The following is a 25,221-nucleotide window of genomic DNA, read 5'->3' on the forward strand; positions in this document are numbered from 1 at the left end:
GTACAAAACCAAGCAAGTCCATATACAGTAATCCAACATTGGCTAGACACTTTCTGAAATGCAAGATACCCGACAAGGCCCGATAAGACTCGAACAGTCGGACTATTAGCGAGAAGGACTATTAGCGAGAAGAAAGTCAAAGACACATCGAAGTCAGTCATTTTATTAAATGGTTTCAGCATCTTTTAAGTGAGAAAACTCCAAAGACAAACATTTCTTAGCGGATCAAAAATAAAGTAAGGATAATGGGTCCTCTGAGTTGCAACAAATAAAATGTACATCAATAAATCAAAAGGCTCTGTCAAAATAGAGACAATTAAGATTGCAAATATGTTCACACATTATGTACAGTACACAGAAAGTGAATTACTGTATTGCCTATACTATATAATAAATATGATAAATAACACACATCTGGCCTTCATAGTCAAATCCAAACATTGTACATGCCTTTCAGAAGTTACTTGCTCCCAAAAAAATCTGGGGAAAATGGCATATAATGATAGAAACATTCTACATAAACATAAATAAAAAACAGAATATTCAAAAACATAAAGTTAAAACATCTATAGGTCTTCTTATAGTGGTGAAGAAGACCTATAGTTCTGACATACAGGTGGTAAGTCAAGACCTAGAAACAAATAGGTGTTATTACAGTGTCATTATACAACATCCATTCATTTCATGGTATTTGATGCATGACAAACCTGCACCAAACTGCTCCTTGGTGAGTTGATGCCGTTGATATTAATTTTGATTTTGTCCTTTAATGAAAGTAAATTGGGAAGGTTTGGTTCAGTCTCATGCCAAGACAATCAGCCTCATCTCCCTTCCAAGTCACTTGACATTAGAGATTCGCAGTCCTCAATCTTTGTTCTCTCTTCCTCTGTAGAAATGTTATTTCTCCTCCTGAACAATTACAAGGGGCTCTTTTCCTAGAGAGTCAATTGTGTGACTTTCAAAACTATTGTTTCAAGGAACAAAATTATTGTGGGTAGATTTAGGTTTTTGGAGTGTCATTTCATCAGAAATAAAGAATCTTAGCAGAAGTTGTGAATATCCACAACCGTAATTCCAGGGGTCTCAAGCTACATTTTTCATAATACACCCCTGCCATCACCTTACTTCTGTTCACAGGTCTTCTCTCACTCTGCTGACAACAGGAACGTGCGAGGATTCTCTCTTCAAGTACTTGATGAAGTCCTTCACTTCATGGGCTCCCTGGAATTAGAGGAAAACATTGTAAGCCCCCTTTGTAACCAAACATAAAATCTTTCATACATCAATACATGCAGTTTCCCCTAGGATTTTTTTCAGCAGTGGTGGCAAAGGTAGCAGGAGAAGTAGTTTCGCAAGCCATTGCTTCTAGTCATTGCGCTAACACTAGTTAGCAACTTCCTTCAAACTGCACGCATAGACATAAAAATTGTACCCATGAGTTAATTTCCCTCTGGGTAAGTAGAAAATGTAAATCTGACACTATGTCTTTATAAGCACATCTTGGCAGAAATATATACACTACATGACCAAAAGTATGTGGACCTCTGCTTGTTGAACATCTCATTCCAAAATGATCAGCATTAATATGGAATTGGTCCCCCTTTGTTGCTATAACAGCCTCCACTATTATTGGAAGTCTTTCCACTACATGTTGGAACATTGCTGCGGGGACTTGCTTCTATTCAGTTACAAGAGCATTCGTGAGGTCGGGCACTAATTTTAGGCAATTAAGGCCTGGCTCACAGTCGGTGTTCCAATTCATCCCAAAGGTGTTAGATGGGGTAGTGTGTGCTGAAAACAAGAACAGATGATTTTTACACACTATGCGCTTCAGCACTCGGCTGTCCCGTTCTGTGAGCTTGTGTGGCCTATCACTTTGCGGCTGAGCTGTTGTTGCTCCTAGACGTTTCCACTTCACAACAAAATCACTTACAGTTGATCGGGGCAGCTCTAGCAGGGCAGAAATTTAACGAACTGACTTGTTGGAAAGGTGGCATCATATGACGGTGCACGTTGAAAATCACTGAGTAAGGAAATTCTACTGCCAATGTTTGTCTATGGAGATAGCATGTCTGTGGCTGAAATAGCCAAATTCACTCATTTGAAGGGTTGTCCACATACTTTTGTATATAATCTCTATATATAATTTTTTGGGAGTGGCAGGTTGCTGCTAACTGAATATAGAGGAAACACTGGTATATGACTAGTTTGTGTCTGCTTGTGTAAAATGGTATTAACAGTGTAAGTGCACTTCACCTCATATCGCTTGGGCTGGTCCTTCTTGCCTGCCTGAGCAAAGTAGATGGTGGGAAACCTACAGAACAATAAAAGCGAGAGAGAGAGAAACACAATGAATGAATGACTAGAAACATGGGAAAAATAAATGGAAAGATAAGTGAGTCCTGATAGAAGGGAAAGAACAACCAGGTGATGAAATGTGACGTCTCACCCTTGCACATCAAAGGCTTGTGGAACATCATTGGCTGTGGCGTCCATCTTGGCAATTACAATATTAGGATCAGAGTAGAGCTGAGAAGAAAACAGGAGAATCAACCAACGACTAGGGTTGCATGCACACAATAATGTGGCTAGTTCGACTAATATAATAGTTTGATTGAAACCTTTATATGCTTCACAAGAAGAACGATTTCCCTAATAATCCTTTTTACATGGACACATCTGAAATCAGGCCCCCTGATCGGATTTTGATAAACGCACAAAATCTGCAATCAAAATAAATGTTCTACCACAGTGTTATTTTTGGGAAGTATATTTGATTCTGAGTTCGGATATATAAAGTTTGCATGTGAAAACTTTTTCTAAGACACAGAAATTTGGTGGTTACAAACTTACTTCTTTCACGCTAAAGAGGGAGGCTTGCGCTACCGGTGCAGATTAAATACACCGCTGGAATGCGGATTAAGGTGTTTACATGTTCAAATAATTAGAAAGATTACTCAGAAAACCAGGTGTTTTAATCAGCGTATGCTTACTTCGATTTTGACCTGACGCCGATGAAAATAAGCAGAGTAAGGTGTTTACATGACTTTTGCATGATCTGCCTACTGCCAGAATCAGTTTAATATTGAATTATTACTGTGCATATAAACGTACTCAGTGAGAACAAAGGGCCTAACTTCCTTAATTTGACATATTACAATTTTCAATGGCCCCCAAATGTTCTGAGGAAAGCCATAATCGTGAATGGGGGCAGTAAATAAATAAAAAATATTTAAATGTGGCATTGGTGAGTCTGTATGAGTGCGTGTGTAGTCTTGCTCACCTGTTCTGCCAACTCCTTGTACTTGGGCTCCAGGCTCTTACAGTGACCACACCAGGGGGCATAGAACTCAATCAGCACGTCCTTCTCCGGGTCATTCACAATCTCCTCAAATGACTCCGCTACCACTACCTGTGAGAGGGCGCACACACAAACCCAGAGAAAATCATTCAAATCAAACTATTTGTCACATGCGCCGAATACAACAGGTGGCGACCTTTTCCGTGAAATGCTTACTTACAGTTGATGTCGGAAGTTTACATACACTTAGGTTGGAGTCATTAAAACTCGTTTTTCAACCACAAATTTCTGGTTAACAAACTATAGTTTTGGCAAGTCGGTTTGGACATCTACTTTGTGCATGACACAAGTAATTTTTCCAACAATTGTTTACAGACAGATTATTTCACTTATCATTCACTGTATCACAATTCTAGTGGGTCAGAAGTTTATATACACTAAGTTGACTGTGCCTTTAAACAGCTTGGAAAATTCCAGAAAATGATGGCATGGCTTTAGAAGCTATAGGCTAATTGATGTAATTTGAGTCAATTGGAGGTGTACCTGTGGATGTGTATTTCAAGGCCTACCTTCAAACTCAGTGCCTCTTTACTTGACATCACGGGAAAATCAAAAGAAATCAGCCAAGACCTCAGAAAAATATTGGAGACCTCCACAAGTCTGGTTCATCCTTGGGAGCAATTTCCAAACGCCTGAAGGTACCACGTTCATCTGTATAAACAATAGTATGAAAGTATAAACACCATGGGACCACACAGCCGTCATACCGCTCAGGAAGGAGACGTGTTCTGTCTCCTAGAGATGAACGTACTTTGGTGCAAAAAGTGCAAATCAATTATAGAACAACAGCAAAGGACCTTGTGAAGATGCTGGAGGAAACAGGTACAAAAGTATCTATATCCACAGTAAAACGAGTCCTATATCGACATAAAATGAAAGGCCGCTCAGCAAGGAAAAAGCCACTGCTCCAAAACCTCCAGACTAAGGTTTGCAATTGCACATGGGGACAAAGATCATACTTTTTGGAGAAATGTCCTCTGGTCTGATGAAACAAAAATAAAACTGTTTGGCCATAATGGCCATCCTTATGTTTGGAGGAAAAAGGGAGAGGCTTGCTGAAAAACACCTTCCCAACCGTGAAGCACGGGAGTGGCAGCATCATGTTGTGGGGGTGCTTTGCTGCAGGAGGGACTTGGTGCACTTCACAAAATAGATGGCTTCATGAGGATGGAAAATTATGTGGATAAATTGAAGCAACATCTCAAGACATCAGCCAGGAAGTTAAAATTTGGTCGCAAATGGGTCTTCCAAATGGACAATGACCCCAAGCATACTTCCAAAGTTGTGGCAAAATAGCTTAAGGACAACAAAGTCAAGGTATTGCAGTGGCCATCACAAAGCCCTGACCTCAATCCCATAGAAAATGTGTGGGCAGAACTGAAATAGCGTGTGCGAGCAAGGAGGCCTACAGACCTGGCTCAGTTACACCAGCTCTGTCAGGAAAAATGGGCCAAAATTCACCCAATTTATTGTGGAAAGCTTGTGGAAGGCTTCCCGAAATGTTTGACCCAAGTTAAACAATTTGAAGGCAATGCTACCAAATACTAATTGAGTGTATGTAAACTTCTGACCCACTGGGAATGTGATGAAAGAAATAAAAGCTGAAATAAATCACTCTACTATTATTCTGACATTTCACATTCTTAAAATAAAGTGGTGATCCTAACTGACCTAAGACAGGGAATTTTTACTAGGATTAAATGTCAGGAATTGTGAAAAACTGAGTTTAAATGTATTTGACTAAGAGGCATGTAAACTTGCAACTTCAGCCGTACATGTGTGAATTGGCATGAGAATTAACAAAATCAGAAACACAAATGTACTGTGATTGAGTATTGAATAATAACATAGAAATACACACACACACACACACACACACCTTGACGGGGCCTTTGTTTTTCTCAGGGATGGGCTCCGACTTGATGTAACGTTTTAGTCGTCCAGCAAAGTAATCCTCCAGGAATCTTTCCAGGGACTTCCCATCTCGCCTGTTAAATAGAATCATTATTTATTGTTGAACCTATGGCATTATCCAACCCACATCGCCCTCTTTGATAAGGGTTCATTTTAGATGATGGTTCGAGTTTGGGTAAGGATGTGAGATTGTCTGTGGATAGGGGTCTGATATTTCTGTAACTCACAACCATGTTCTCATGGTTAAAATTAGGGTAGTAGGGTTATATGTGGTAGAGCTCAGAAGTTATGACTTAGTTGAGGTTCCATGCCTGTAACTCACGTGAACTCCTCCCTCATGGTGTACTTGAATCCCTGTTGTGTTCTGATGGTTACGAAGGGTAGATCTCCTCCGTCCGACGCCCCCAGACCAAACTCCTCCTCCAGCTCATCCACAAAGTCCCTGCGATTGGCCACGGCAAAACTCAGGCCCTGGGACGCAAACTGAGAACCCACCTTCATCACCCTGAGGAGAGACAATGAAAGACACTAAACAATAATAATGGCAAGTGACTTAATATACCACCTTGTATACAATATTTGGGGCTCAGATATTACATGTATTGTTTGAAGGATAAGATCTAAATCAAAATAAATAATCTAAGTGAATATACATACATAATGTTAAGTTCATGTTTTAAGTATCCCTATATTTCTATTATTTATACACCTGCGCAGGAGTCTCACTGGAGATGGACCTGGCCTGAGTGTGATGGCAACTATGTACTGTGATAATACAGTGAAGTAAATGTTGTTAAACTGGAACCTAGTCACTGTGTCATTTTGAGTTAACACATAAGAGATACAGTACCAGTCAAAAGTTTGGACACACCTACTCATTCAAGGGTTTTTCTTTATTTGCAAAAGCCATCAAGCGCTATGATGAAAATTGCTCTCGTGAGGACGGCCACAGGAAATAATACAGTGCCTTCGGAAAGTATTCAGACCCCTTCACTTTTTCCACATTTTGTTACGTTGCAGCCATATTCAAAAAATGCTTATTTAAATTTTTTTTTTTATCATCATCAATTTACACACAACACCCCATAATGACAAAGTGAAAACAGGTTGGTAGAAATGTTTTCAAATGTATAAAAAAACAAAACAGAAATACCTTATTTACATAAGTATTCAGACCCTTTGCTATGAGACACAAAATTGAGAGCAGGTGTATCCTGTTTCCATTGATCATCCTTGAGATGTTTCTACAACTTGATTAGAGTCCACCTGTGGTAAATTCAATTGATTGGGCATGATTAGGAAAGGCACACACCTGTCTATATAAGGTCCCACAGTTGACATAGCAAAAACCAAGGAATGAGGTCGAAAAAATTGTCCGTAGAGCTCCGAGACAGGATTGTGTCGAGGCACAGATCCGGGGAAGGGTTCCAAAACATTTCTGCAACATTGAAGGTCCCCAAGAACACAGTGACCTCCATCATTCTTAAATGGAAGAAGTTTGGAACCACAAAGACTTTTCCTAGAACTGGCTGCCCAGCCAAACTGAGCAAATGGGGGAGAATGGCCTTGGTCAGGGAGGTGACTAAGAACCCAATGGTCACTGACAGAGCTCCAGAGTTCTTCTGTGGAGATGGGAGAATCTTCCAGAAGGACAAATATCTCTGCAGCACTCCACCAATCAGGCCTTTATGGTAGAGTGGCCAGACGGAAGCCACTGCTCAGTAAAAGGCACATGACAGCCCGCTTGGTCTTTGCCAAAAGGCAAACAAGACTCTCTGGTCTGATTGCCAAGCGTCATGTCTGGAGGAAACCAGGCACCATCCCTACGGTGAAGCATGGTGGTGACAGCATCATGCTGTGGGGATGTTTTTCAGTGGCAGGGACTGGGAGACTAGTCAGGATCGAAGCAAAGATGAACGGAGCAAAATACAGAGAGATCTGCTCCAGAGCACTCAAGACCTCAGACTGGGGCGAAGGTTCACCTTCCAACAGGACAACGATCCTAAGCATACAGCCAAGACAACGCAGGAGTGGCATCAGGACAAGTCCTTGATTTGCCCAGCCATAGCCCGGACTTGAATCCGATCGGACATCTCTGGAGAGACCTGAAAATAGCTGTGCAGAAACACTCCCCATCCACCCTTAGCTTGAGAGGAATGGGAGAAACTCCCCAAATACAGGTGTGCCAAGCTTGTAGCGTCATACCCAAGAAGACTCAAGGCTGTAATCACTGCCAAAGGCGCTTCAACAAAGTACTGAGTAAAGGGTCTGAATACTTATGTAAATGGTATATTGCGTTTTTGTATAAATTAGCAAAAATGTACCAAATAGGATTTCAGTAACAAATGAAAAACAGAACTGAAATAAAATACAATGTTTAGTTTAATTGTGGGTTATCTAATTTGAGTGTTTTAAAGCAGTGGTTCTCAACAGGTTTTGCCTCAAAAACCAAAATTGAACCAGGTTGTCGGGACCCAATATTCACATTGCAATTTTTTTTAACGAAATGCAATCTGTAAAACTTTTTTTTTTGTAGCTATATTGACAATAAATGTAGTAATTATATGACAATATTCCCACCCTTTCATTGTAAACAATTCCATTCAACATATTCTTGATGAAGAATATCGGTAAACTCACTGGTTTGAGCCCGACCGCAAAATCAACCAAATCGGCTAAATAGCACTGCTAGTAGCTCTATATATAAAAAAACGTAGATTTTTTTTTTGGGGGGGTGAGTCTTTTTATTTTTATTACTTCGACACCCGTGACCCATCAATTGAGAATCACTGGTTTAAAGTGTTATGGTACCAACCTGTTCCTCCAATAGTTGGTGCCTTTGGGGTTCTGCAGGTAGTCCAAATCATAGTACGCAGTCAACAAGTCCTGCCCCTTCAGCTTATCTCTGTTCTCATTGGTCAGATGGGGGCACATTCCAAAACTGACCAAAAACAGTAAAAAGGGAGACCAACAATGTTAGATAGTCAAGTAGAGTTAGAGGTTAAGAGCGTTCCGCCAGTAACCGAAAGGTTGCTGATTCGAATCCTCAAGCCGACTAGGTGAAAAATGTCTCAATGTGCCTTTGAGCAAGGCAATTAACCCTAATTGCTCCTGTAAGTCGCTCTGGAGAAAAGCGTCAGCTAAATGACTAACCTGTAAAAACAAAAATGTAAATCAAAAGATGAATAGGGATATGATAGGGAGAAAGTGTTAGAAAGAGATGCAGAAAAAAAGAGACATTAAAGTAACACAGACATTGGAGTAGATGAAGAGTAGACAGAGGGGAGCAGTAGTCTTACATGTTGTCTCTGATGAAGCGCCGCAGTGTGTGGGTGGTGATCGTCTCAGTGAAGCGTAGTACGCTCTCCTCAAACTTACTGCTCAGTCTTGGGGGTCTGAACAGCAGAACACGCCTGGAGAGACACGGGGAAAATAATGTAGTCGTTTGGTCACACCATAGCAGTGTTTCTCAATCCATTCCTGGATGTACACAATTTTGCTCTAGCCCCGCACTAAGAAACCTGATTGAACTCTACAGGGTTATCTTGATCACGCTCACTTCTTCCAATTCTCTCCCTATCCCTCCCTCCCTCTACCCTATCCTCCCTCTCCCTTGCTCTCACTCAGTGTCCACCCCGTGTTTGAGGCCCAGGGTCATGTCGATGGTGTGGGCGAAGCGGAAGTGCTCCCTCATGACGCTGGCCGCCTTCAGAAACTCTGCCAGCTGACCACTGTCAGGCCCAGAAAAAAATCCTGAGGGAAGAGAGAAGTATGGAGAGAAAGTATATTAGCCCTCTCCAACACATCGAGTGTGTTGGCTTCCACCATGTTGTATTCACCTCTCACAAGCTTTTCAGAGCAGTGGACATGAAATCATTTATAACCAATGTGAAAAGTACAGATTCAGGGAGCCATTTAAAGGGGCAGCGCAGGGGGCTCCTGAGTGGCGCAGCGGTCTAAGGCACTGCATCGCAGTGCTAGAGGCGTCACTACAGACTCTGGTTCGATCCAGGGCTGTATCACAACCCTGGAGTCCCATAGCGCGGCGCACAATTGGCCCAGCTTCATTCGGGTTAGGGAAGGGTTTGGCCACGGGGGGTTTTACTTGGCTCAAGCGACTACTTGTGGCAGGCAGTGGACATGACTCGACCTTCGCCTCCCGAGCCCATTGGGGAGTTGCAGCCATGGGAGAAAAAGGTGCAGTAAAACACGTGATTTTCCTTTGTTTTATAAACACATTTCCACACTATGAGGTAGATTATTATCCACACTATTATATACATGGCAGCCAATTCTAACCAGGGTTAAACGAGGTAAATGGAATGGAATTCCCTTTTTATGCACTTTTCTCTCTATGCGTATTATGAACTTGAATATAAGCATGAGAATAGCATGCTATTCACCTGCTATTTGTTCGGGGTGGAGATCTAAGTAATGAGGGAGTGTACAGATACATCGTATTCTGACCTGGACTTTATTCCCTCATAATTCCACCACCGTTACATGCGAGGAAACCATGAATAAGGTTGAGCGAATTTACCGGTTCTACTTTCATTTTCCCCCGATTGCTGTTATTTCTTTCTCCATGCACTGTAATTTCTAAATGGATAAGAGCTACAGATAAGAGCAAGGTAAATGAGTAATCCATTTGGAGAAGATTGTAAATACACATGTTTTAGATTATTTTTCCTTATGATCCCTAGAGACAAATATGAAACCAGTCATACGGAAGCATATGACTGGTTTCATTTGACAATTTGTATCATGTTTAATATTAGCCACTGTCGGCAGCCACCATCAGTATTAAACACATACATTTAGAACTGCCACTTTCGTGTTTGTTTTCTTCAATTTGTAGCTGACATTTTGCATCATCTCATTCCGTTTCTCTTTCTTACCATTTACCTTTCTTTCACGCCTGTGTAGTTGCTCCTGAGGGTCATGTAGCATACTTAAATCATTATGGAACTCCGACCACACACACAGCAGGTTAAACCTGGAGCAAGGTTCACAACGAACTGGACCGTTGTCATACAGTTCCATTAGTAAGGGTAGATTTATAGAACTATTGTTCTATAAATAATTTAAAAAACAAACATTCTAAATGACAATTATTCAAATCTAAAAGATAAAATTAAACCTGAGCAACCTTACATCATTGGAACAGGTTGAACTTGAATCGTTCTCACAATAAATGGCTACGCTATGAAACCACACACTTGCAGAGACTTTGATATTACTGGCAGGAATTGATATGGTGTAAACAATGTGCTCTCTGTGAGGGCCAAGATGCCCATTCATGGACTTTTGTTCACTATACAAGTCGGGGGATGCTATTCGCGAGGATATATTGTTGTCTCACGATTCCCGAGCATAAAACAACATAGGCGATGTTCAGTGTGCTGCCTGGCTATATTGACAAAAAAGCTGATTCCATATGGGATTCAAATGGTGGGCTCCATCTATCACAGGATGGCAGGCAGGCCTCTGCCCTCTAGTTATGAATGTGTCTGTCATATGGAGGCATTTTATGATACACTAAAAGAGCTTAGCACAGAACTCGATACGGTATACCGCAGCAGGTAACTTCAAATGTAAACTACATCAAAACACATCCACTGTGCGCACGCCTGTTCGCAAAACTATGTGGAGATATGGGATCAGAGCATGACAATGTTCGATCACACACCGAGGCTTGGTGGTTATCGAGGGGGGAGTGTTGGAAAGATTTTTCACATTGAAAGAGGAACTGTTGTCATTCAGAATGAACATGGTTGACTTTCTGAAGAAAATAACAGGACAGCATCAGTAAGTGTCCCACACGAGTGTCCCACACAATCCGTTTGACTGTGATCCTGGTTCAGTTGACATGCCAGTAAATGAAATCGAACATCTGATCAAGCTTTTCATGTGACCAAATGGATTCACGGGTCACTACAGAGGAGTTTTGGTTTCTGATTCAAAGGGAATACCCTGCCGTCTCCCTCTGAGCATTAATGCCGCGTTAAAATCAACTGGGAACTTGGAACTCTGAAATCAATGTCTTTTGACTTCAGTGCGTTCAAGACAACTGGGAACTCCGGAAAGAAATGAGCTCTGACTGGGAAAAATAGTTTTGAACGGTCATCCAACTCGGGAACTCAGGCCTCTTTCTAGAGCTCCAATATCCAACCCAAAGTGGACCTCATATTTTTCAGAGTTCCCAGTTGTCTTGAAAGCACCATAAAACTCATTGTAGGCTACCCTTTGCCAGCTCATATCTGTGCGATGCTGGATTCTGTGTTCTCGTCTGCATTTAAAACCAAATATTGATCCAGGTTGGATGTGACAGCAGAGATGAGGTGCGCACTGTCGACCATGAACACTGACTTTGAGAAGCTCCGACACGACATGCATCAAGTACACCCATCTCATTAGTGGTGTTGAGATAAGAAACATTATGTCAGAATAATTTGCAATTGATTGCCATCGCCCCAAATAAAGTAAAAATCTGTTAATTACATCATTTCACACGTTTGGGTAGAGAGAATTTTCTGATATCAAAATGGGGTCGTGGGACATTTTTTTTTGTAAACCCCTAATCCAGGCTGTATCGCACCCGGGCGTGATTGGGAGACCCATCATTGGCCCAGCATCATCCAGGTTTGGCCGGAGTAGGCCGTCATTGTAAATAAGAATTTGTTCTTATCGGACTTGCCTTGTTAAATTATTATTTATTTTTTTACCTACAAGATCAGAGTATTTTTAAATCTACCAGTTGGTGCTGAAATGGAGATGAATATGCATATTAGGTCAGGGCTATATATTGAATGAATTCGATTCATTTGAATTTATGTTTTGTGCAATATTCCAAATGCCTCTATCGCAATAATCTTTTTTGTATTTTTATGAGTTTATGTCCGCTTCTTTTCATGTCTTTTTGGTCTCGTCTCCTTCACTCCTTCTGTGCACCTTCCCATTTACACCAGAGCTCTGAATATAATGACAAGATGCTCACGTCTCTTCCCTAACAATGGGAGTCGTTGTTCCAAAGGCGGGAAAGGCAGGAGACAAGCTTAGGGACAAAAAACCCAGAGAAATGCTTTGGGCTTATTTTGGACAGATTTTAGCAAGATGTTCTCGCTACATCTCTTCCTCTCTGTTTACACACACACACACAGTTGAGAGATCACTTCTTCCTTTCTGAAAAGCGGTTTCAACTCGGTATTTGCATTTGAGGTTTGGTCCAACAGAATGGGTCATATGGAGAAACACATTGAGACATTATTTTATTGTAATAGAGGAGAAGTTAACCTGTTGAACGATACCCTTTTTAATGTCTCAACTACTCAAATTGCACACAAAGCAGACATTACTAAAAACAGGCGTAACAAGAAACATTGATTCTGGAAAATGAATGCTCAAATATTACGGCAGCATTTTTGCCAAAGATTGTTATAGCTATCTAGTCTGTGTTTTATAATTGTGCAATAAGCATAAAACGCAATTATATAAGGAATTGGCAACTTGTTCTCATTCTGAGAAATAAGGTAGGCCACTTGATTTCAACATCTTAAAAAAGTGGACAGGCTAGCATACTGTTCAAACAATTGGAGAAAGGTGTGTTTAGAACAATTCAACTGTTCTGCCTTGTTAGCAAGCAAATAGATTCAAGTTGGCTAAATTTGAAATAAAGATTAGCTGGCTACTCACCAGCATGCGGGCTTGTGCTTGACAGATTGTTTATAATGCCTGCTACAAGTTAGTCACTATTAGTGAATGTGAATTATGCATGGTTTTAGTTCAATTTGTTCCAAAAAGGGCATTTTCATAGACAGACTTGAAAGCAGATCAGTGATTATTGCTAAAAAGCAGGTTAAACTATTTGATAAAATAATCAAATTATTGTGGCATATATTTAGACTAATTTCATACGCCCTGAATTCATTACATTATTGCAGAGTGTTTGAAATGAAGTGTATTTTATCTTTTAAAAAAGTGTACAACAAAGCTTATTGCATTGTTGGTTCAGGGCTTGTATGTAAGCATTTCACTGTAAGGTCTACTACATCTGCTGTATTCGGCGCATGTGGCAAATAACACTTGATCAGATTTATATGGAGATTTTTTTTTAATGGAGATTTATATCGTGACATGATCATAAGTTTGGGGAAAGAAAATCGAGATATGATTTTTAAACCATATTGCCCAGCTCTAATGCATATACAGCGAGTATACAAAATATTAAGAACACCCGCTCTTAACATGAAAAACTGACCAGCTAAATCCAGGTAACTATCCTCTTCTAGAGGACGACTTACCCACTACACTGGCGTCAAAGTGGTTGACAAAGGCCTCGAGATCTGCTTCCCTGCGCAGGGTAACAGAGTTGGGTCCAGCCTGCTTCTTCATGAAGTGGACAATGCCATCTGTGTGTATGCAGACAAATTCATTAGTAGGCCTAACATGATTAGTGTACTCTAACAACATTCAAACCACACACCTGCGGAGCGTGGCCCGTCATAGGACGAGGCATCTTCTCCGTTTCTGAAGATCTTGAGCGTGGGGTACCCTGTGACCCCAAAACGCCCACATGTGTCTGGGCTCGCTGTGCAGTCCACCTGAGGGGTGAGAGATTGAGATGATAGGGAAGGAGGGAGGTAGAGAGAGAAAGAGGGAATGCAAGAGGAGAGAGAAAGGGATAGAAACATATGATAGAAAGCTACATTTGTGAGAAAAGTAGTGAGAAAGATAATGAAATGGAGATGATAGAGGCAATATGAAGTAGGGCTGAGCAATATATCGATTAATTCAAATTTATGTTTTTGCACGATATCCCAAATGCCTGTATTTTGTTAAAGATTTTATGTCTGCTTGTTCTCATGTTGTATTTTTGGTCTCGTCTCATTCGCCCCTCTGTACTGTGTGAACCTTCATTTACACCAGAGATCAGTATATAATGACAAGATGCACGTCTCCGCCCTAACAATGGGAGTAGTTGTCCCAAAGGCGGGAAGGCAGGCGACAAGCTTAGGTCCAAAATAAGCCCATGGAAACGCATTGGCCTTATTTTGGACAGATTTTATCGAGAGTGAAACCTATCGCTTCGTCTCTTCCTCTACGGTTCACACACACACACACACACACACACACACACACACACCAAGCCCATCCCCCTGCCCCTCACTCCAACCAAGATGAGATCACATCTTCCTCTATGTCAAGCGGTTTCAACTCACTATTTACATTTGAGTTTTGGTCCAACAGAATGGGTCATATGGACACAAACACATTGAGACATTACTGTAATAGAGGAGAAGTCAACTTCTCTAACGATACCCTTTTTATGTCTCAAATACTCAAATTGCACACAGAACAGACATTACTAAAACGAAAGTATCAATGAACATTGATTCTGGAAAATGAATGCTCAGTTTGTTGTGCGCGACAATGGGGGTACCCATGTACCTCTAGCAGCATTTTTGCCAAAGACTGTTATACTAGCTGTCTCGTCTTTGTTTAATATATGTTTTATAGCATAAAACACAATTATATAAGGAATGGACTCCTCGTTCTCAATCTGAGAAATAAGGTAGGCCACTTGATCAACATCTGAACAAAGTGGACAGGCTAACATTCTGTTCAAACAGTTGGAGACGGTCAGAAGGGTGTTCAACCTTGTTAGCTAGCAAAAAGATCCAAGTTGGCTAAACTTGAAATATAAAAAGATTAGCTGGCTAATCACTAGCACATGGGCTTGAGAGATTGTTGATGAGACCCGTGTGAATTTTCTAAAGCCTAATGCCTGCTACAAGAAGTTTGTCATTAAAAGTGTTAGGTTCTAAATAAAGAGTAAAACACTCACGGAGGCATAGTAAATCTTAAACCAAGTGTATTCACCCACGGGGTCATACAGCTGCATAAGACAAAGAACATATTCACACAAGCACAGGTATTGAACCCTTTCTCCTATGCTGAGCCCCTCACACATCTGAACAGCCAATTGTTGTTCTGTTGCTATATAGAACATTAGTGATATATGTTCTTCCTCACTTCATCTAACCTGACCTCTGCCCAAATTCCTCACTCCTCCCCCAACTCACGGCTGTCATGTTGACCTGTACCAGGCTAACAATAACATATCCTGACAGAATGTAAACGTTATACATTCCCCTCTCTCCCTCAGTGACATGAATAAGTCAGAAGGCAGAACCCACAAGTCAGAACCCATCAGTAGTGAATGTGCATTATGCATGGTTCTAGTTAAACTTGTAACAAAAAAAGGGCATTTTTCATACAGACTTGAAAGCCAGATCAGTGATAAGAAAAAAACAGGTTAAACTATTTTGACAGACTAATTAAAAGATTAGTGGGTATTATGGTTGTGTAAGATTTATATTTAGCCTAGGTATAACTTCACAATTCATTGAATTATTTTGGACTTTTTGAAATGCAGCGTAAAATCAAGATAGAGTGCATTCAGAAAGTATTCAGACCCCTTGACTTTTTCCGCATGTTATGTTACAGCCTTATTCTAAGTTGATTTTTTTAAACTCAATCTACACACAATACCCCATAATGACAAAGCAAAAACAAGTTGGTAGAAAGACCTAATTTACATAAGTATTCAGACCCTTTGCTATGAGATTGGAGATTGATTGGAGTCCACCTGTGGTAAATTCAACTGATTGGACATGATTTGGAAAGGCACACACCTGTCTATATGAGTTCCCACAGTTGACAGTGCATCTCAGAGCAAAAACCAAGCCACGAGGTCGAAGGAATTGTCCTTAGACCTCCGAGACAGGATTGTGTCGAGGCACAGATCTGCGGAAGGGTACCAAAACATTTGTAGCATTGAAGGTCCCCAAGAACACAGTGGCCTCCATCATTCTTAAATGGAAGAAGTTTGGAACCACCAAGACTCCTCCAAGAGCTGGCCGCCGGCCAAACTGTACAATCAGGAGAGAATGGCCTTGGTCAGGGAGGTGACCAAGAACCTGATAGTCACTTTGAAAGTACTCTAGAGTTCCTCAGTGGAGATGGGAGAACCTTCCAGAAGGACAACCATCTCTGCAGCAATCCACCAATTAGGCCTTTATGGTAGAGTGGCCAGATGGAAGCCACTCCTCAGTAAAATACACATGACAGCCTGCTTGGAATTTGCCAAAAGGCCCATAAACTCTCAGACCATAAGAAACAAGATTCTCTGGTCTGATGAAACCAAAACGGAACTCTTTGGCCTGAATGCCAAGTGTCACGCCTAGAGGAAACCTGGCACCATCCCTACGGTGAAGAATGGTGGTGGCAGCATCATACTGTAGGGATGTTTTTCAGTAGTAGGGACTGGGGAACTGGTCAGGATCAAGGAAATGATTAACAGAGCAAAGTACAGAGAGATCCTTGATGAAAACCTACTCCAGAGCACTCAGGACCTCAGACTGGGGCGAAGGTTCACCTTCCAACAGGACAATGACCCTAAGCACACAGCCAAGACAATGCAGGAGTGGCTTCGGGACATGTCTTTGAATGTCTTTGAGTGGCCCAACCAGAGCCCAGACTTGAACCCTATCGGACATCTCTGGAGAGACCTGAAAATAGCTGTGCAGCAATGCTTCCCATCCAACCTGACAGCGCTTGAGAGGATCTGCAGAATGGGAGAAACTGAAGAATGGGAGAAACTCCCCAAATACCGGTGTGCCAAGTTTGTACCGTCATACCAAAGATGACTTAATGCTGTAATCGCTGCCAAAAGTGCTTCAACAAAGTACTGAGTAAAGGGTCTGAATACTTATGCAAATTGTATATTTCCAGTTTACATTTTTTTAAACAAATTAGCTAACATTTCAAAAAAAAAAAAAATGTTTTTGCTTTGTCATTATGCGGTATTGTGTGTGGATTGATGAGGGGGAAAAAAACAATTGAATTTTAGAATAAGGCTGTAATGGAACAAAGATGTGGAGAAAAAAAATCAAGGTCTGAATACTTTCCGAAGGCACTGTATATCATGAATTGCCCATACGTTTGAAAGATAAGCGTTGTGATTTTCAGGCCATATCGCCCAACCCTAACAAAGTACATTAGCCGTTTCAACTCAAATTGTCACGGATCCCCCCCATACCGTTTCTGATTCCATGCACCGGTTCCGGAGGTCTACTGTACATCATCGGCCTCTAGGCGTCACTGAACTGTCTCCTTACGAACACCTGGCTCCATTTCCCCTGATTAGTAATTGTATAAATTGTGCCCGTTGTTCACCATCGTCTTGGTCAGTTATTATTCCCATGTCCGTTGGTCTTGTGAGTACAATTACACATTTTCCAGTACATATGTGCCCATTACACATTTCGTAGTAGTCAGCAGGATAAGTGTACTCTAAATGTGTGTCTAGGTCATTAGGCCCCATTAGACATGCACCTGTCTGGGGAGTGGGCATGTCTGTTTATTTTTGTACCATTGCTATGGCTCTGTTTCTATGCCCTAATATGAAACCAAACTCAAATTAGTGCAAGGCAGAAAGACAATGGTGGATGAAACATTAACATAAAGAGGAGTTACGATGTGTGTGGCGTAAGGATGAAACCTGTATAAATAAAGTGTATGCCAAGGCTGGAAAGGGAGTTCCTTCATGAACAAGCTCGGCTTATATTACTTTGTAATAAAGTCTTATTGAACTCACAGGCTCCGCTATTCCGTGTATGGTCATTGCGGGTCTCGTCCCGTGTATTTATTAGAGGTTTAACCTCGCTCTCTTTTTGGGGTTACAGTGCCTTGCGAAAGTATTCGGCCCCCTTGAACTTTGCGACCTTTTGCCACATTTCAGGCTTCAAACATAAAGATGTATTTTTTTGTGAAGAATCAACAAGTGGGACACAATCATGAAGTGGAACTACATTTATTGGATATTTCAAACTTTTTTAACAAATCAAAAACTGAAATTGGGCGTGCAAAATTATTCAGCCCCCTTAAGTTAATACTTTGTAGCGCCACCTTTTGCTGCGATTACAGCTGTAAGTCGCTTGGGGTATGTCTCTATCAGTTTTGCACATCGAGAGACAGAAATGATTTCCCATTCCTCCTTGCAAAACAGCTCGAGCTCAGTGAGGTTGGATGGAGAGCATTTGTGAACAGCAGTTTTCAGTTCTTTCCACAGATTCTCGATTGGATTCAGGTCTGGACTTTGACTTGGCCATTCTAACACCTGGATATGTTTATTTTTGAACCATTCCATTGTAGATTTTGCTTTATGTTTTGGATCATTGTCTTGTTGGAAGACAAATCTCCGTCCCAGTCTCAGGTCTTTTACAGACTCCTTCAGGTTTTCTTCCAGAATGGTCCTGTATTTGGCTCCATCCATCTTCCCATCAATTTTAACCATCTTCCCTGTCACTGCTGAAGAAAAGCAGGCCCAAACCATGATGCTGCCACCACCATGTTTGACAGTGGGGATGGTGTGTTCAGGGTGATGAGCTGTGTTGCTTTTATGCCAAACATAACGTTTTGCATTGTTGCCAAAAGTTCAATTTTGGTTTCATCTGACCAGAGCACATTCTTCCACATGTTTGGTGTGTCTCCCAGGTGGCTTGTGGCAAACTTTAAACAACACTTTTTATGGATATCTTTAAGAAATGGCTTTCTTCTTGCCACTCTTCCATAAAGGCCAGATTTGTGCAATATACGACTGATTGTTGTCCTATGGACAGAGTCTCCCACCTCAGCTGTAGATCTCTGCAGTTCATCCAGAGTGATCATGGGCCTCTTGGCTGCATCTCTGATCAGTCTTCTCCTTGTATGAGCTGAAAGTTTAGAGGGACGGCCAGGTCTTGGTAGATTTGCAGTGGTCTGATACTCCTTCAATTTCAATATTATCGCTTGCACAGTGCTCCTTGGGATGTTTAAAGCTTGGGAAATATTTTTGTATCCAAATCCGGCTTTAAACTTCTTCACAACAGTATCTCGGACCTGCCTGGTGTGTTCCTTGTTCTTCATGATGCTCTCTGCGCTTTTAACGGACCTCTGAGACGATCACAGTGCAGGTGCATTTATACGGAGACTTGATTACACACAGGTGGATTGTATTTATCATCATTAGTCATTTAGGTCAACATTGGATCATTCAGAGATCCTCACTGAACTTCTGGAGAGAGTTTGCTGCACTGAAAGTAAAGGGGCTGAATAATTTTGCACGACCAATTTTTCAGTTTTTGATTTGTTAAAAAGGTTTGAAATATCCAATAAATGTCGTTCCACTTCATGATTGTGTCCCACTTGTTGTTGATTCTTCACAAAAAAATACAGTTTTATATCTTTATGTTTGAAGCCTGAAATGTGGCAAAAGGTCGCAAAGTTCAAGGGGGCCGAATACTTTCGCAAGGCACTGTACATCCCTGTCTTGGTGGTTCCAAACTTCTTCCATTTAAGAAATGGTATAGAAGGAAATAGTCCTATAATTCCTACAACCTAAAACTTCTTACCTGGAAATATTGAAGACTCAAGTTCAAAGGAACCACCAGATTTCATATGTTCTCATGTTCTGAGCAAGGAACTGAAACGTTAGCTTTCTTACATAGCACATATTGCACTTTTACTTTCTTCTCCAACACTTTGTTTTTGCATTATTTAAACCAAATTGAATATGTTTCATTATTTACTTGAGGCTAAATTGATTCTATTGATGTATTATATTAAGTTAAAATAAGTGTTCATTCAGTATTGTTTAATTGTCATTATTACAAATAAAAACGTTTTTTTATTTTATTATTATTTTTATTTATTTTTTTAAATCGGCCGATTGATCGGTATCGTCTTTCTTGGTCCTCCAATAAATCGGTATCGGCGTTGAAAATCATAATCGGTCGACCTCTAATTAAAACCCCCATTTACGTATTCCTGTGCCTGTTTCCAATCATTTATACAACATGACACATATCCCATGGGTTATGGGCAATTCCACAGTTAGAGTGATGCTGAGACTCAGATTTTTTACTTTAAAATGTATGCCAAACAAAAAAACAATTATTTGCGAAGTTAAATAAACCATACAAATCTATGCACACAGTACACTTAACTTCCACAGAGAATTTTACAAAAACACTTTGTGTGGTATTTTTCTACCCTTTTATCTCCCCAATTTCGTGGTATCCAATTGGTAGTAGTTAGAGTCTTGCCTCATCTGCAACTCCTGTACAGTCTCAGGAGAGGCGAAGGTCGAGAGCCATGGGTCCTCCGAAACGAAACACAACCCAACCAAGCCGCACTGCTTCTTGACACCGTACACCTGGCGACCGTTTCAGCGCGTACTGCATCCGGCCCACCACAGGAGTCGCTAGTGCGCGATGAGACAAGGATATCCCTGCCGGCAAAACCCTCTCTAACCCGGACGACGCTGGGCCAATTGAGCGCCGCCCCATGGGCCTCTCAGTTGCCGCCGGCTGCGACAGAGCCTGGCTCGAACCCAGAATCTCCAGTGGCACAGCTAGCACTACGATGCAGTGCCTTAGACTACTGCGCCACTCGGGAGGCACTACAAAAACACTTGACGAACAGGTCAGATGCAAATTTGGTGACAGAATGATGATTTGTGCTGTCATTCTGTAAACAAAGTTTACACTATGCCGGTGCAGTGAGAGTGGGCCATGCAGGGCATGCAACTACCAATTAACATTGTGTAACCCTGGATGACGGCAAGAGTTCAAACACCTGGACATTTTGTTATGCATTATTATGCATTCATAAGTACCTTAGCAAGTGGAACTGTCCCCTTCAGTCGAGTGGCTGCGGTCTCAAAATCTGGGGCTAGTTTCTTACAATGTCCACACCTGAAGAACAAATAAACATACAGCAGATTAAGGTAGATATAACACAAGGAACAGAATCAGAATCAAGAAAACAGGCAATGCAATTGATAACATAGTTATTTGTGGGTAGAAATGTGTTATACCTGTAAAAGGCATTAGCAAATTGGGGTTTAAAATAAATCTTCCTCACCAAGGTAAGCCAATTTTGAAGAATAATATCAATAGCTCAGCCTCAAATACAGTGACGTGTATTCATGGATGCCAAGGGAAGCCAGGCTTCCCTCGAAAAAACGTAAAAAGAAAAATGCTTAAAAACGTAAAATCATTTATCTATCGTCTCTCTGTGTTTCATAATTTTCCTTAAATTTGCAAGAGGCTGAATGTATCGCACAGGAGAAAGCATCCGAGCGATTGAAACAGCACCACTCTGTCTCTCTATGTGTAGGCCATCTGATTATGTCTGGTCCAAACAAGTATGACATGGTTGCCACCTGTAGCATTAAAGGCAAGGGAAGTGTTAGAGGTTCACCTAGGAGTCATGATAGGGGCTGTACCAAATGTGTGATGTATTATAATAATTGATTATGCTTATGTTGTATTAATAGAAGGGGAGGGGTTATAAGACCCCGCCCTCCTTACATTTATAGGGTCATAGACTACAGATTAACAATATATTCATTATAGAGGTTTAGTATTGTACCATAGTTGTTTTCTGGATTTTGCCTTTTATAAAAAGAGACCCCTCTGAGAAATGTGTGACTGTGAAGACAGAACTCTGCAGGGGAGTGTAAGAGATAAGAGATTAGTCAGACATTCCACTATAAATCAACTTGAACATTTACTGCTCAGCTTTTACATAGTTACACAAATAAGAGTTTTAGTGTCGAGTAGGCATGGTTTTGGTCTCATGAGTAAAAGATAATGACATAGGCAGTGACATCACTATGGCTGGACTTCGGGTTTAATAAAATAACATGGGAACTTTTCTTTGATGCAGAACTTACTTCGAAACATGCGTTATGTTCCTGCTGTCAACTTCTGGTCTGCAATTGCATTAATAAAGGTTTTGAATGATTTAATTAAAGATATTGTCATAATGCTAATTTCACCAATGAGCCAATGATTGACAAGGAACAAGGAAACGAACCCCAACAGAAGCCATCAAGCATCTGGCCTCCCCTTGACAAAAAAAGAGGAAAAAAATGCCAATCAGCATTGAGCTAAACTCAGCGAGCTCAATTTAAAAATGGCAATTTTTCTAAATTAGCCATGGATGGAGATAGGGATTTGGACTTGTGGTTTTGCTTAATTCTGTACTGGCCAATGCTTATAAATGGTGATTCTGATCCAACCAATAAGTCATATACATTGCTGTTCCCCTGGCCTGAGAGGATGAAAGTTCAATATAGCTAAATGTAGAAGGTTCATGTTAACTAGGCTAGCTAACGTTGCCCATGAATGGAAGTTAGGCTTGCGAGCAAGCATTTTAGACAGGTAGCCTAGTAGGAAAACAAAATAAGTGTGTACTGTATGACAAAGTGATCACGTTTAGCCAACATGAAAAAGGAGGATGGCATTAGCAGATCTCTACAAATCGAACGCACACAGAAATCAGAACCATAGACAGCCACATCATATTTAGCTAAGGTTGAATAGAGAATAAATCGTTTTTGGTATCTTTTAGATGTCACTGTATTAGACTAAGCAGAGATGATATGTTGAAGTTGAAACGGCGCTCTAATAGTGGGGGCAGCTCCTGTTTTCTTTGCGACTTGCGGTAACTCTGTGTGGTTATAAATCAATAACGTAAGTTGTTTGGTTGTCCGAAAATGTCGGAAACATTAACTTGCTCGGCCATGCTGTAGGTCATATAACTGTATGATACTCTACATGCAATATGCTTTGTAGACTTCACTGGACAGAGGTTGCTATCCGGTTTTGTGATAAAACAAAAGGTGTGGTTGAATTTATTTTGCCACTGCGTCTTCTTGTCTCGGAACTAACCAGGTTTATGGAGCAAACAAACGCAATTGTCACAACAGGTTGTAATTTGGGGGGGGGGGGGCTCGACTTCCCAGTCATTTTACCCACGGCCACTGCTCAAATACTGTTTGCAAATATGGCCAACTGCAAGCTAGTTGCCAACAATTTGGCAGATGATGGCCGATACTGAGAATATAACTACTGTAGCTAGCTAACATTAGCTGATGGCTGACTAACGTAACATATCTTGGACAGTTGCCTAGCCGATAAATCACTGTCATTACATATTTGCCTAAAATGACATTACATGTGTAGAAATTACAATGGATTAACATAAAATAATGTTTCATTTGTATTGTCTCTCACCATGGAGCGTAGAATTTCACTAGCATGGTCTCGTGCTCCGCTGCCAGGTAATCGAAATCTGCGTCCCCTAACTCGAGCACATCACCCCGTGCGACTACCGCTCCAGAAAATATGAGAACCGATAACAAGAAAGGAGGGATGACCGACAAAAAGGAAGCCATATTTCTAAATACTTACAGTGAACAAAATCTTCAAATTAAATACAGAAACATAAAATGGCACCTATGCTGTAAAGAAGACCCTCGCTGTCACCTGCCGGCTCCTCTCCGGAAAAACGCGATAGAGTAGACAGAGTAGACAATTGAGAGGTGGGATATAAACAGAATATGCCGGAAAATGACCTTGTCATTGGTCGAGGAGGACATAAATTGATGCCATGTAAGTAGTACATTGGTCCACTTCGACGTCAATCATAGTACATCCCTAGCCTACCATACAGGACAGTAGCTAATCATCAAGGCGTTTGCTTTCTTCAGAGAGGTGTCCGGGGTATAATCCCAGATCAATGCTACAATGCTACACTTGTGACTTTTGAGGAGGGATACCGATCTCAAAACAGATGGTATATGACATGGCCATGGAAATATCACGTTCAAATATCAAACAAATAATTATTTCACTATAAATTATAGAAAAAAAACATGTGAAGTGCACATCACACCCATTGTTCTGATTACAGGATCGTGGATGTGAGGAGGGGTCCTAATTTCTGTGAGCAGACATGTTGTCAAAGGTTTTGGTGGGGTGATCAAGGGGTTATTGTATTGGGGCCTATGGTGACATGGTGGGGGTTTGTGTGATTGGTTAGTATTTTCTGAAGTATCTGCTATATCTGAGAGATATGGTAAGAAATATCAGGAAATTGTATTTAGTTTTTTTAATCGCTTTGGTACTATTTTCACAAGTATGTGGTCAAATTTCACAACTCTTAGTACCAAACTCAATACAGATCATCAAAAAGCCAATTTTTTTCAAAAGTTAAGCACATTTTCAATTGACTAATTACACACAAAATCAGTTACTTTTCCACCAAACCTAAGTGTTTCATCTAGAAATACCTTTCATATAAAGTAATTGCTTTTCAATGCTCACAATATGTATTCATATGATTATCTTCTCAGTTGTTTAAATACATTTGACCATCACTTAATCCAACTGCTTTTAATGGTTAATTACTTAACCGTTTGGTAAACCTATAGATTTTAAACTAGTTTGTTTACTATATGGATAGAGAACTACATAAATAAAATGTGTTTGTAAAAGTATAAACATCTAAATTACAGGTATGATACACGATCACAGTTATTGCAAATTGATTTCACATCGTGGTCATCACAATTGGTCACCATATACAAAGGGTGTGTGTGAACACTTGCAATTTCCTTCAACATGGAGCAGGATAGACAGCAAGGGAGAGGAAGACATCAAAGAGCTCGTGGACAAGGGACCGTCAGAGAGGTGGGCATGGGCCCCATCAAAGAGGTCAAAGAGATGGGCATAGGCCCCGTCAAAGAGGTAGGCATGGGCCCAGTCAAAGAGGTGGGCATCAGAGAAAGGGAGGCAGACGGCAGGGAACTGTTGTGTCTAGTGAAGCCTAATGAAGTCCGCACCATCATTTTTGACCATGTGCCGAGTGCTGTAGCGCATAAAAAAACGTCCGTCCTTGGTTGCAACACTCACTACTGAGTTCCAAACTGCCTCTGGAAGCAACATCAGCACAATAACTTTTCATCGGGAGCTTCACGAAATGGGTTTCCATGGCCGAGCAGCCGCACACAAGGCTAAGATCACCATGCGCAAAGCCAAGCGTCGGCTGAAGTG

General features: G+C 41.0%; 1 protein-coding gene across 3 annotated transcripts; it reads right to left on the reverse strand.

The window, feature by feature from the left end:
* Positions 1 to 147: 147 nt before the first annotated feature.
* LOC109875812 (protein disulfide-isomerase A3-like) lies at positions 148 to 23,903 on the reverse strand. 3 transcript variants are annotated; one of them, XR_004202858.1, is made up of 14 exons: positions 23,401 to 23,696; positions 20,994 to 21,072; positions 13,758 to 13,875; positions 13,576 to 13,683; positions 8,899 to 9,028; positions 8,575 to 8,688; positions 8,091 to 8,216; positions 5,598 to 5,780; positions 5,241 to 5,349; positions 3,871 to 4,012; positions 3,284 to 3,412; positions 2,450 to 2,529; positions 2,257 to 2,314; positions 148 to 1,221 (listed from the first exon to the last, which is right to left on the reverse strand). XR_004202858.1 is itself a non-coding variant. In XM_020468226.2 (14 exons), exons 1-13 carry the CDS (start codon positions 23,559 to 23,561, stop codon positions 1,132 to 1,134), a joined length of 1,485 nt encoding a protein of 494 aa, XP_020323815.1. In that variant the 5' UTR covers positions 23,562 to 23,695; the 3' UTR covers positions 148 to 764; positions 1,126 to 1,131. The 3 variants fall into 3 exon arrangements, 2 of the variants coding, with proteins under 2 accessions (XP_020323815.1, XP_020323814.1); XM_020468226.2 differs by lacking the exon at positions 3,871 to 4,012 and having other exon boundaries at positions 148 to 764; positions 1,126 to 1,221; positions 23,401 to 23,695; XM_020468225.2 differs by lacking the exon at positions 3,871 to 4,012 and having other exon boundaries at positions 23,401 to 23,903.
* Between the last annotated feature and the right edge of the window lie 1,318 nt (positions 23,904 to 25,221).

The sequence above is a fragment of the Oncorhynchus kisutch genome, linkage group LG14, assembly GCF_002021735.2.
Source record: "Oncorhynchus kisutch isolate 150728-3 linkage group LG14, Okis_V2, whole genome shotgun sequence".
NCBI lineage: Eukaryota > Metazoa > Chordata > Actinopteri > Salmoniformes > Salmonidae > Oncorhynchus > Oncorhynchus kisutch.